This window comes from Syngnathus floridae, chromosome 3 (genome assembly GCF_059516105.1).
Source record: "Syngnathus floridae isolate MCC-2025c chromosome 3, RoL_Sflo_1.0, whole genome shotgun sequence".
In the NCBI taxonomy this organism is placed as follows: Eukaryota; Metazoa; Chordata; class Actinopteri; order Syngnathiformes; family Syngnathidae; genus Syngnathus; species Syngnathus floridae.
In genome coordinates this window covers 7,759,642-7,771,908 of record NC_142415.1, presented here as the reverse complement: position 1 = coordinate 7,771,908, position 12,267 = coordinate 7,759,642, and the positions used below count along the sequence as shown (strand labels likewise).

The 12,267-nt window shown below is 38.7% G+C and overlaps 3 protein-coding genes across 6 annotated transcripts; 2 read left to right on the top strand and 1 right to left on the bottom strand.

Annotated features, from left to right (window-relative positions):
* Positions 1–781: 781 nt before the first annotated feature.
* polr2l (RNA polymerase II, I and III subunit L) lies at positions 782–1,987 on the top strand. Its single transcript, XM_088371317.1, has 3 exons — positions 782–910; positions 1,517–1,622; positions 1,756–1,987. Exons 2-3 carry the CDS (start codon positions 1,528–1,530, stop codon positions 1,862–1,864), a joined length of 204 nt encoding a protein of 67 aa, XP_088227443.1. The 5' UTR covers positions 782–910; positions 1,517–1,527; the 3' UTR covers positions 1,865–1,987.
* Positions 1,988–2,712: 725 nt separating this feature from the next.
* On the bottom strand, positions 2,713–7,790 carry LOC148400293 (cleavage and polyadenylation specificity factor subunit 7-like). Of its 3 annotated transcripts, none has more exons than XR_015857648.1 (9): positions 7,169–7,790; positions 6,613–6,822; positions 5,882–5,985; positions 5,190–5,335; positions 4,792–5,110; positions 4,579–4,667; positions 4,182–4,326; positions 3,684–3,962; positions 2,713–3,292 (listed from the first exon to the last, which is right to left on the bottom strand). XR_015857648.1 is itself a non-coding variant. In XM_088371688.1 (9 exons), the coding sequence occupies exons 2-9, from the start codon at positions 7,241–7,243 to the stop codon at positions 3,764–3,766; spliced, it is 1,287 nt and encodes a 428-aa protein (XP_088227814.1). In that variant the 5' UTR covers positions 7,244–7,292; positions 7,597–7,790; the 3' UTR covers positions 2,713–3,763. The 3 variants fall into 3 exon arrangements, 2 of the variants coding, with proteins under 2 accessions (XP_088227814.1, XP_088227813.1); XM_088371688.1 differs by having other exon boundaries at positions 2,713–3,962; positions 7,169–7,292; positions 7,597–7,790; XM_088371687.1 differs by having other exon boundaries at positions 2,713–3,962.
* sdhaf2 (succinate dehydrogenase complex assembly factor 2) lies at positions 7,127–10,485 on the top strand. Of its 2 annotated transcripts, none has more exons than XM_088371692.1 (4): positions 7,127–7,186; positions 8,694–8,917; positions 9,437–9,546; positions 9,821–10,485. In XM_088371692.1, exons 1-4 carry the CDS (start codon positions 7,148–7,150, stop codon positions 9,949–9,951), a joined length of 504 nt encoding a protein of 167 aa, XP_088227818.1. In that variant the 5' UTR covers positions 7,127–7,147; the 3' UTR covers positions 9,952–10,485. The 2 variants fall into 2 exon arrangements, with proteins under 2 accessions (XP_088227818.1, XP_088227815.1); XM_088371689.1 differs by lacking the exon at positions 7,127–7,186 and adding an exon at positions 7,812–7,963.
* Positions 10,486–12,267: the final 1,782 nt, after the last annotated feature.

The following is a 12,267-nucleotide window of genomic DNA, read 5'->3' as shown; positions in this document are numbered from 1 at the left end:
TGGGTATTTGTTTTCTCTGAGAGTCCAAAGTTAATGCAAATTGGGAAAGGTTGTTGCTGGTTTACCTACATTTAAGGAGAATATATTCCTTGCGCCACCAATAGTCTAATTGCAAACATCACATGACCAAACCCAGAATTCAGGTGAGCCGTGCTGTTTGTTGCCTGGGGCACTTTAATGTCATTCCCAGTTAAACAACAAGTAGCAATAAAAGGAAAAATAGCAGTACCCTGAATTAGATAAATATGTGTGGATTTGTCTGCCTCGCTCATGTTCCACAAACGCAATATTAATCTCAGTGGGTGTGCTAGGAAACGTTCTTATAAAGAATTTCTTTTGACTCAAGTCAATAAACTTGACTTGACTTGTCCTTTAATAATTATGTAAACAAATTCTTAAGACCTTTGCATAAATAACCCATTCCTGATGTCTTTATATATGTATAATGCTATTAAAGCAGGCCCATTTGTATGTGGAATTTATATTTATAACAACTGTTCCTGTGAATGCAATTTAAAAGAACTGTGATTTCATAGTGTTGGTCGTGAACGTTATTGAGAACGCTTCTGCATCAACAAGGACAAATGTAAAAAATACAAATTTTGTCTCCACACAAATAATAATAATAATAATAATAATAATAATAATAATAATAATAATAATAATAATAATAATAATAATAATAATAATAATAATAATAATAATGAATGAATGTAACCCACAATGCATCATTCTAGGAACAGCCGCATATGTTTTTTACTTTTACATGAAATACGGTACCGGAAGTAATGTACGGGTACTTGATCTTACCGGAAATATTTCTGTAAAACGAAGAACTCTGCCTTCGTGCTTTTGAGCTCTTTGGTCGCTATTTTACTTGGTTTGACATACTGCAACTGAACCACTGAGGGTAAGTTCAAAAGGACCTTGACATTTGTTCTTCAATGTTATTAGTAATTCATAAGATCATGCATGGAGTCAGCTACCCACGTTGATGCTAACATTGTAGCCAAACCACGGGGTTTTGTTGTTCGCTTAGCATGAGCCTACCAGAACCAGTCACGGACGCTATATTCAGACATTATGAGAGCTTTTATGATTTTACCACAGTTAAAGTGGTCCAACAATTGAAAATATATACTCATAATAAATAATTGTAATACATACATCAATAACCACGACTCATTCTCACCTCCAGTCCGGTCCAATCATTAGAATCTGTCTGACTAAATTTAGCCAGCCACAAGATCTCCAAAATTTGTGACAACGGAAGAAAAAGTAATGAAGTAAATAAAGTAATTAAAAAGCTGACATTAGAAACAGCTCTGCACCAGTTACAAGTACACTTAAACACCACCTATGCTGGTACTATAAATAAAAGCAAATACCAAACTCTGTCAATTTTAAATGAGTTGTCAGGTAGAAGTTATTTTGAATGTACCCAGTGAGGTGTCCAATTTATAAACGTTCCATGTATGTTGGAATTAATGTTTTTTTAACGTAATTATGTTTCTAGGTGTCTTGAAAATGATCATCCCAGTGCGGTGCTTCACATGTGGAAAGATCGTGGGTAACAAATGGGAGATGTACCTTGGCTTACTCCAGGCAGAGTACACCGAGGGGTAAGAAAAGCAAATCTGAAAGTATTTTATTTTCCTAACAAATATCGATTGCCTATAGTACATACAGGCTTTTTACAGCCTGCAGTCTATTATTAACTTGATTAAATTGAACCCCTTCCTCTCACTTCCTCAGTGATGCGCTTGATGCCCTGGGGCTGAAGAGATACTGCTGTCGAAGGATGCTCCTGTCTCATGTGGATCTTATTGAGAAGTTGTTGAATTATGCCCCCTTGGAAAAGTAACTGCTACTGGCCTCCTTTAATAAGAATGTGATCTATGGAAGGTTTCCTCTTTGTTTTGATGCAAAAAATGCTTTGACCACAATATTTTCTTTTTTTTTTTTTAAATAAAGGTGATAAATTTCACATTTCCCCTTGGTGTTGTACTGTATGTCCTGTGATAACCATCAAAGAAGACTTAGATAAAAGAAATGGAGGAGCATCAGATTGACTTAATTACAAATATACGTAGTTTGTTGTAAATTTTTCAAATTCAACTCCGACAATAATACTTTTGCCATTTTAAAGTGTACTTCCAGAGCTCCCATATTGAGGTCTTGATGGGTCAAGGGAGCAATATTGTAAAGTTTGATAAATATATTTTTATTATACCATTTTTGTGTCGCATCTTATATTGGCCCAAACAATCCCTGTGGTTTATTTTAATGCATGGCAGATATGCCACATCACTTGCCTTGGCATTAAATCTATCATTTATTTTTTTTAATTATGAGGTGACCCTAGTTAGTAAGCCTGTCGGTCCCACCTGCTTCCTCATTTGACATTGAGATGTCAGATATTTCGCTGCCATCAGTATTGATGCTGAAAAACGGAGTGTCTCAGATTCACCAGACCAAGAAAATGACGTATTGAATTGAGGTGGCCGAGCCAAGACGGCGTCACAGCTCATTCTCGACAAATAGGTTTGGAGAGCTATTATAAGCTTACTTTAACATAGCCAGTGTAACAAAAACTGTAGCATAACTAACATACGTGTTGACTAAACAATTGGAATTCATAAATGTATCCCTAGATATCTCCTTGGTAGACCTGAAGAAAAATCTTGCAAGAGTGACAAACACATTCAGATGTTCGGGTGGATTGTTTTATTTTACAAAAGACAACAATGACACTGTGTTAAATACATTTAAGTGTCTTGCACATGCAAGGATTCCTTCTAATCCGAATGACTATGCACACAGTATTTAATTTCAACAATTGAAGTCCCCGATAAGAGCAGAATGAAGAGACGATGCTAACTTCTGGAGACACATCTTTTGTCTTTTTAAAAGATTGTGTCGGAAGAAAAATCTGTAACCTTCATGTATGTCAACGGGAATCTAAAAAGAAATTAGTTTACTTTAAAAAAAAAAAAAAAAACTACAAAAAATGAGCTAAGTATACCACCCCCTTCAAAATTATTTAATTATGCTCAAAACATGGTTTTCCTCAAAATTTGACAATCCCCGTTTTTCAGATGTATGAAACTGAACTCAGGTTCTTCCATATCTCGATGCATGTGATTTTCCAAGGCACGATATCAAGACCTGACAAAACATTTCAGCGACACCCAAAAAATGGGACAGAAGGAACTTTAGTGACAAAAGCTCTTCAAATAGTTGCTTTGACCAGGTGCTTTTTGGTCCGATATACTTGGTCAGCTGCGAGGCCCTATGCAGACAGGCAAATCACATCTGGTTAATTCTTTTGAAAAGGTGGACTTACAAATATTTCAAATGTGACCAAGAGGTAGATGGACCGGAGTTAAATTACAAGTCAAAGCAAGTTATCAAAAAATCCACAGATTTCAGTTTTATGATAAAAAGGAAACATTGTTAGATTCTGCTTTTGCTTGTGTTCAAATTATTTAGGTAAGAATAAAAAAAAAAAAATTAGCATAAAGGCAAAACAAAAACATTGAAGGGGACTAAGTACTTTCTGAAAGCAATTTTTGACATTTTGTAATTTCAAGTGGCATGATAACCTAAAATGAAATGCAATTGTTCTGGTGGTAAAATGATCAGTAACCACTCAAGAGTAAATGTACAGGCGGCGGGCATACCAGTCGGTCATTGTTGGTTTTGATGGCGGTCCAAGAGTTAGAGTGGCTCACGAGGATGTGCTGGGTACAATGTTACAAAGTCAGCGGTAGCGTTCTCTGTAATCTCTGTGCCTGTCCCGTGAACGACCCCGGTCCCTTTCTCGACTCCAAGAACGTTCTCTGTGCCTTCTTGACGTTCCAGCGCCTTCCCAACGAGGCGAACCTTCTCTGTGGCGCTCTCTCTCCCGTTCTCGCTCCCGATCTCGGTCTCTGTCCCGGTCTCCAGAATTACTGCCACTCCTATAGAAAAGGTGTGATATTGAAGGATTGAGCCTGCCTTCTCATTTATAGATTCTCTATTTATATCAGTTACTTGGGTCCCCAAAAGTTGAGTACTCTTACTCGTAGCGGTCTAATAAAAAGTGATATTGAACATCCCTTATTTTCATAAATCATGTATTTTGTCTGAATTCAGCCCGATTTCCATGCATGGTATGAAGCATGCAAAAGCGAACAAACCTATAGCCACAGTTTCCCTGGATGGACACCAGGCAGTCTTTGAGGGAGGTGACGAGGGCTTGGCAGCGCTCATCCCTATACACGCTGGACTGCTTGATGATAGCAATGGCTGTCAACAGCGTTTCCATCGCCACTCTCTGGTCTCCTGTAATTACAAACGTTTGCAGTGTCCAAAAAGTGTTGATCACAAATAGATTGCAAAAACATGTAGCGTACACATACATAGGCTAGAAAGATGCTGGGAAATCCCACACAGTTGAGTTGTCCCAGTGAGTCATCAACATTAGGGTTTAGTACAACCTTCATACTATGGTACCCCGAGAATTCAAACTTGTTTCAATAGGCTATTCTTACTCTCAAATTTGCAGCGAAACACGATGGGATCGGGCGCACTTACCAGCTGTTGCACCAGTCACAGCCTTGGTAATGGCGCTGCTAGCCACAGCTTTATTTCTCTTCAACAATTCTTCGTAATCTCTGTCACCCCTGAAATGTTTACAATGCACAAAGGCAGAGATACAGTCAAGCTGATCAATGAATAATGCAAATGCTAAGATATTATTTCATAGCTATGAATATTGAAAAAGACTGAAATCACACGCATCCTCACTTTTGTTGACTGTAAGCTTGACTTCTGTATCTGTCTTGTGCTGGGGTGAAGTAAGCAGGATTTATATGCAGACTTGGAGGCGGCTGGCTTGGTGCATTGAAAGGTGGAGGGGGAAACAGATGCGGCGGAGGGATGTTGATCGGCACCGGTGGGAAGGGAGGAGGTGGGTGGCCAGTATACGGGCTGGAATGTGGGGGAAATACATTTCCAATTGGATGTGATGGAAACGGAGTGGGTATGCTGGGAGGATTGGTATCCCATGAAACTGACGAGGACACTTGTGAATCGGTGTCCTTGGAATTACCGCGCATTGGGAAACCTGTGAAGAGCACTTTTGGTGAGTCCATGTAACATTTGCCATGAATGTGACTCATGCGCCAAAACACTGGTCCACTTACGTTTATTAGCGACATCCTCAAACACGCTGAAGTTTTGATAAGTGGCAAAACGGCAGTCTATGCTTTCCCCATCCAGTGTACATAGGGGAATTTTCTCCAACAATGTTTTTAATGAATTTTCAGAAGTCACCACCACCTTTGCATAGCTGTAGTTATGAGATGAAAATGTACATGAAGATCAAGTATCGTATTAAGTAGCTAACTGAGGCTTAAAGACACGTATGTATCATGGAAAATCAACTTTTTTTGCTTTTGAATTCGTTTAAAATTTTTCAAGACTTAAAGACGCATATCATGGAAAATCGACTTTCTTTGCTTTTAAAAATCATTATCTTGTGTATCTGGAGTATCCAGGAGTGATTTCTCCGTTTCCTATGACGTTTTTTTTTATCTGTTACATCACATAACTACAAATGTCGACCAGAAAGGGAGGTGCACATCTTGCGGCCGTAGGGGTGTGAAGTATCTCATTTGCATTTAAAGAGACCGCCCCAAAACGGCTTGCTCTGAGCCACACCTCAGAACAAGTAGAAAAGAGGGACCCGTGATGGAATTCAGACACAAGCATCGTTGTTTCACTTTATATGGACCACAACTAAATAAGTAAAACGTAAAACAGTAGAATTTATTACAGTGAAGATGGATGGATATTTGGGCTTTAACATACTTGAAGAAATGGAAAAGTCACTTACCCTCTTGATTGGCCATTTGCTTTATTCTCTGCAAATTTTATTTCATCAATATCCCTCACCCCTAATTTCTGGGTCATAACCAGCAGGTCCTTGTCCGATGTCCACTAAATGGTAATGGATATAAGGGAAGAAGGACCGGTTACTTTACAGCAGATAGTTTGCATGACCGATTTATGCAGAGATGAAAGAAATTCTAAAGTGTTTATATGCTTTTTCATCCTACTCTAATAACCCCCAAATAGCCAATGAAAATGCTTATATGTGTGTTTAAGTGTTTATATACTTTTTCATCCCGCTTTAATAATCCTCCAAATAGCTGATGAAATTCATGTATTCAGACTAACTACTCATCTTAATTCATGTACAGAAGGCTACTGCAGTGATCCCCAATCTTTATTAAGCCAAGGCGCACATTTTGAGTTCGGAAAAAGCTCATGGCATACGAACAAAACAAAAAAATGTCACAAAAGAGGATACACATATTGCTTTTATACTTGTAGTTTCTGCCAGCTAATCGAAGATTATTTTTCAAATAGAAGATCACTTGTCACTTTTAGTCTCTGGCAGAGACAGATGACAAATGTATATTATTTGTTAGAAAAAAGCAGTTTTTGAACCAATTAAGTCTAGTTTTTGTTATTTGTTGAGCTCTCAGCCTTTCACCGCACACTAATGTGCGCCAGCACACTGGTTGACAATAACTGACAATGACTGTATGATGTAAAACTTACCCAAGAGAAATTCCCAATATACAATGAGAATTTCCGTGCCTGGTTTGATTCCTTTTCATCTGCTTTCACTGTGGTGACATTATCCTTCACTTTAGATGGTGTTACACTGGCAGCATCTGAATTCAAAGTTGTTTTCTTTTCCTGATCAACTGAGCTCGAAAGTACAGCATCATCAAAAAGGTCATTTGCCTCATCTAGTCTGTCCAAATCCTGTGGTGAGATTAAATAAATCAGATCATTTCCATTTCACCGTGTGCAGGGTATCAACAACAACGAAAAATGGATTACTTTGCAATATTTGTACTCCACTGTATTGCTAAGCATCGTCAGGTTAGGATGAAATGCTTGCAGAGTGAATGCTGAACAATTAATTAAAGAAAAACTTGAGGCAATGTACAAGAACTTTGCCCTCTTTCCAAACATGCGGATACGAAATGACCGTACAAGACCGCAACAGGAGAACCAAACTTAAATTAAAAATAATTTTTGACACAAAGAAAAGTCCATCGTTGGTGCTGTGGTCAGTGCTTTCGCAATGAAGCAAGACAAGACTCACCTCGTCGTTAGACTTCGGGTCACCATACAACTGTGCGGTTGCCGTTTTGGATTCACTCGGTCCGGCTGCGGCCATCACGAGGGCCAGAGATCATTCAAAGATGACAATGACGGTGATGATGGTTCTATTTTTGTTTTTCCAGATGGATGGTTTTGAAATGCACATTTACACAAAGTGCATCATTACCGAAAAGCGAAAAATCATGCAGGGTCAGATTGATACTTTTGTTGACGTCGGACATTAGCTAACGCTAGCAAACGTCGGGACCGGATAAATAACAACGAATGTGGATTAGTGAATAAACGTAGCACGATAGAACGATGCGGGGTAAAATAAAGTTTAATGAAAACAGTGCACACGTCTTCCCACAGATAATTTCGTTGATACAATTTCGCATTGGGCCATTGACACTAGTGTTGCTAACGTACCTGCTTGCTCACGTGTATCTGCTAAATGTTACCGGTTAGCAACATATACAACATTGGTTCCTACGCTTTCATCAGCTGTGAAAGAAGGGACTAGAATAATAAGATGTACACGTTTGAATGGATCTGATTACAAACGCATATGTATAGTAATAGCTTTGTTCCTTGTTTGGCTGACTTTGTAATGAAAATTTTGCCTAAGACAAACGCAACTGTTATATCAGCGACATCGCGTCACGTGTCTAGCGTGGGCCTATCACATCGTGTGTGACGTAAAGGGGCGTTTATTGTTTCTGACGTTACGCCACAAGTCTGCAGAGGTTACAGTCGCCTGTGAAGTAAAATGTTGTCCTCGATCATTGCGAAAAGAGTGAGTTTTATTTCAAGTAATTCTGTTTTTGTGGTCTGTTAATTATAACTTTGAATCGATGTTCTTTACTAGTATTTAATTGAGGCGAGCACGCGACATTATGCAACTCTCCTTCGTTGCGCTCTGTCATTGGCAACTTGTAATTCAATGTCTGGTTTCCCTCCACCCCCTGGTATATGTAATAATACTACAAAAGGTTGAAAGAAGACAGGACCCCCACATTTAATATTGAATCTCTGTTTTTTCTCCATTTGGTTATTGTCACTAAGATGTGTGTTGGTCCATTCAGATACGATATGTTGCATGACACTATGTTGACTGACAGACCACCTCCTTGCAAAAATAATCACCTACCAGAGCCTTAGACCAGTTCTAGACTGGCGGATATGGCTGTACTGTTTGAACAATGAGGCACAGGTTAGCATGTCCGCCTCACAGTTCTGAGGTACAGTTTGATTCAGGCTGGCTGTGTGGATTTTGCAAGTTTACCCCGGCCCGTGTCTGTGTGGGTACTCTGAGTACTCCAGTCTCCTCCCACATTACAAAAACATGCATGGTAGGCCACACACGTGAAAAAAAATCTGTCAGAATAATTGTTGAAAATATTCTCAACCACTATAGCTAGCCAAATGCAATTTATTTAAAAAAAAACATGATTGTAGGACAGTGAAATGTTTCTGACAAGTTCAAAATATAATTTATTAGACTTATCTTTGTGGTTTCTCATCAGCTGGTGGCAGGGATCTGCCAGACAGCATGGAGACCTGTGGTCACTGGCCTGGTACCGACCCGTTGTTACCGTGGCGATACACCGGATGATACTAGGACTGACCTGATTGAGATCCCCTTGCCCCCTTGGGAGGAAAAGGCCGGCGAGCCCATTGACATCAAGAGACGTCGCCTTCTCTATGAGAGCCGTAAAAGGGGCATGTTGGAGAACTGCATATTGCTCAGGTTAGTAAGCAATCCATCCGCTTGTTCTCACCAGGGTCTCGGGTGTGCTGCACCATATCCAAGCTGACCTTTGGGCGAGGCTGGGTACTACAACCTTAACTGGTCGGGAACAATCGCATAGCCCCAATAAACAAACGACCATTCACACCTATGAACAATTTTTAGTCTTCAGGCACATTTGTTAATCTGTCATCTATCATGTTGTCCTTTTGAAAGGTGGTAGTCAATCATCAAGTGGTCCCAGTTATTATTACAGTACTAGTTTTCTACATCTAAAGGCTAAACAAGTTGGTTCACTTGCATGATTTAGCCCTGCACCAAAAATTCAGACTACTATACAAATATAACAATGTCAAACGTCAATCCAAATGTAGCATTGTTGTAAAGGTACATGTGTTCAAGCTTCAAATGTTGCTGATGTCTTCAAGTATTAAAATCCTTTAGTACTGGTAACATTGCCAGGTGATATTTAAAACTACTGCATATTTTCACTTAAATGATTTTCTGTTCCTCTTGTAGCATTTTTGCCAAGCGATACCTGAATACGATGAGTGAGACCCAGCTGCAGCAGTATGACAGACTCATTAATGAACCAAGCAATGACTGGGACATCTACTACTGGGCAACAGGTGAATGAAGCATTTTATTGCTGTATTTTTAAGATAACTGTTTTCTATTTGTTTTCTAAAAAAAGAATGTGTCGACAGTTTTTATGAAATTTAAATGATAATCTTAGAGGGTGAATGGGTAGTGAAACAATGAGCAATGTAGGCAATCGCCATTCATCTGTCCATTTTCCACATTATTGTTATTGGTGAGCCGTAATTTATGCTCTGACCCTATTGGTTTTTTTTTAATACTGTATTGTAAAATGAATGGATTCGCTTCCTGTTTTGCTTACAGAGGCTCAGCCCACACCAGACATTTACCAAGGAGAGATCATGGATATGCTGAAGGAGTTCACAAAGAATCGCAATCAGGAGCAGCGTTTGGATGCCCCCAGTTTGGAATACCTGGAAAAAGAAGGCCAATGATGATCATTCCCCATTTAATAAACTCTTTCATTTGGGTGCTGAATGTAACCATGGTAATAACATACTGTGGAAGACTTCCGAGTGGACAACTGTGCAGTCGGTTGCCGCCAATGTTTTGTGTGTTACAATGCAATGATAACATTTATTCTTGATATTCCCAGATGCCCCCCCAATACACTATCCAACGCTTATAAGAGGTGCCCTGAAGACATATTATTATGTGCGATACATTTAGTTTTATTTGCATGTTATTTAATAAAGGTTGATCTTCTCTGGGTCCTCTCATCACCAATTTCCATTTGTGAGGGGTTTGGTTATTACTGTAGCGTTATGCATATCCACATTCAGGGCTGGAAATAACAAGGAGTGGAATGAATCACTTTTTGTAATCATTAGAACATTTCTTGCCAGAATTTCCGTCTCATTGTTTTGCATTTCAGAAGCTCCTTCATGTAAATAAAGTAAACATGACAGTGCCTACTGTAGCGTCTAATGTGAAGAGTTGTGAAATAAATGTCTTATGTAGATGAACTAGAGGGGTGTCAAATTTGTTTTCATCATATGTCACATTATGATTATGGTGGTGATTCGATAAATGTTAAACCGCATATGAGGTGGGTAAATTTCACCAATTCAGGATGTGCAGTGGAAATAAAAAGTCCACACACACACCTCTGTTCAAATGCTGTTTTTCCATTAAAAAAACGACTCAAATCATTTCAAAGCTTTTCATTATCAATTATATATAACTGGTGTAGCTCAGTTTTTATAAACTGTATTTCAAGAAGTTAATAAAAATAAACAAAGATGAAAAGATAGTTATATTTTAAATTTATGGTGGAAAAATGTAAGGAGACTTTATATCCCCTACCTTCGTTATAAGTTCACAGTTCAGTTCACATTTTCTGCGTCAACGGAACAAAACGAAAGAAAAAATGGCACATTTGATGACAATTCAAAATGACCCATTAACTTCATTTGTTTTTCTAAATTTATGTCCAGCAGATGGCGACAAAGTATGGTCGAATTCAACCATTGAGGGTGTGATGTAAATGTCTCCAGTACCGTACTTTAAGTCGATAATGGCACATATTGAAATCACATCCATCTGCCATAATGTGAACCTGTCAATTCTAAATCATCCACAGCTCCCATGTTTGATTTATTTGGATGAACCTCTTCCAAGTTATCACGCGTGTTATAGTGCTCATATGGGTCATTATGAGGCACTCTGGATTTCAGAGAGCAAGCCAACCTTTTTTATTGCATCCTAAGCACCACTGAAATTGTCTGTCCTTTTAAAGCTCATAAATGTTAGCTCTGAGGCATTTACTGTAAATATGGCTCCATACTCACATCTCTTCAAATTTGCAACCCTCAACTGCAGAATGGAGGAGAAAAGCCCTCTGGCCAGATGTGGGCGGATTATTAAATTAGATCCAGTTTGCTTGTGCATGCTCGTGAAATTATAATGTGTACATAAGTCAGACAAGGTGTTTTAATAATACACAAAAAGAACAGCATGTACCAAGCACAATTTGTATGGCCAATGTCTTAAAATATGTTGGAATATTTATTCTGCTGGGTATATCTAATAGCGAAGAGCCCTCTGTGTGTGAGATTTGAAGAAAAATATTTTCTTTTTTTGTTGATAGTGCAACTTCCTGTAAGAGGTACTACGGTATGTGTGTGGGTGCATTTATAATCATAAATTATCAATATGTTAGGTCACAAGAAGGGTAAAATGTTTGACAGTTTGTATTACAGCCCTATTTTCATTTTTTTGTTAGTAGGTATTTTCTTGTTGTCCAGTCTCTTTTGGGATTTTAATTTCACACTATGCTCAAGCCTTTGTAGTGGTGTGCCAAAGCTGTTTGTGGACTGAAAAAATCAAACGTTTGCTCACTTTGAGCAGACAGAACCGATAAATCCCCTGAAACAGTTAAGTTGGTGTTTGTGGGCAGCACCACAATTTCCTTACCGATCCCGTCCAATATAAATTAGAGGCTGATACTGCTTTAAATTACCCATACAAAAGAGTATTGCTATTCATGGTTCTGAAAGCTATTGACCTCTGGCGCTGATCCAGAACTGAAGCGTATTAACCTGAAAGTGTTTCTAATACTCTTGCTGCCTAATTTACTTTTATTTGTATCATCCTAGGTATGAGTATTTCATGATCAAGCTGCAAAACACAAATTGCTGTTTGCTGGGGGATGCCAGTTCACATTCAAATGTCCTTGAGTCCTGCAATGCCCTTCACGCTGACATCTCATAATGAATGTCTGATCTATGACATGCAGATTATATATCTTG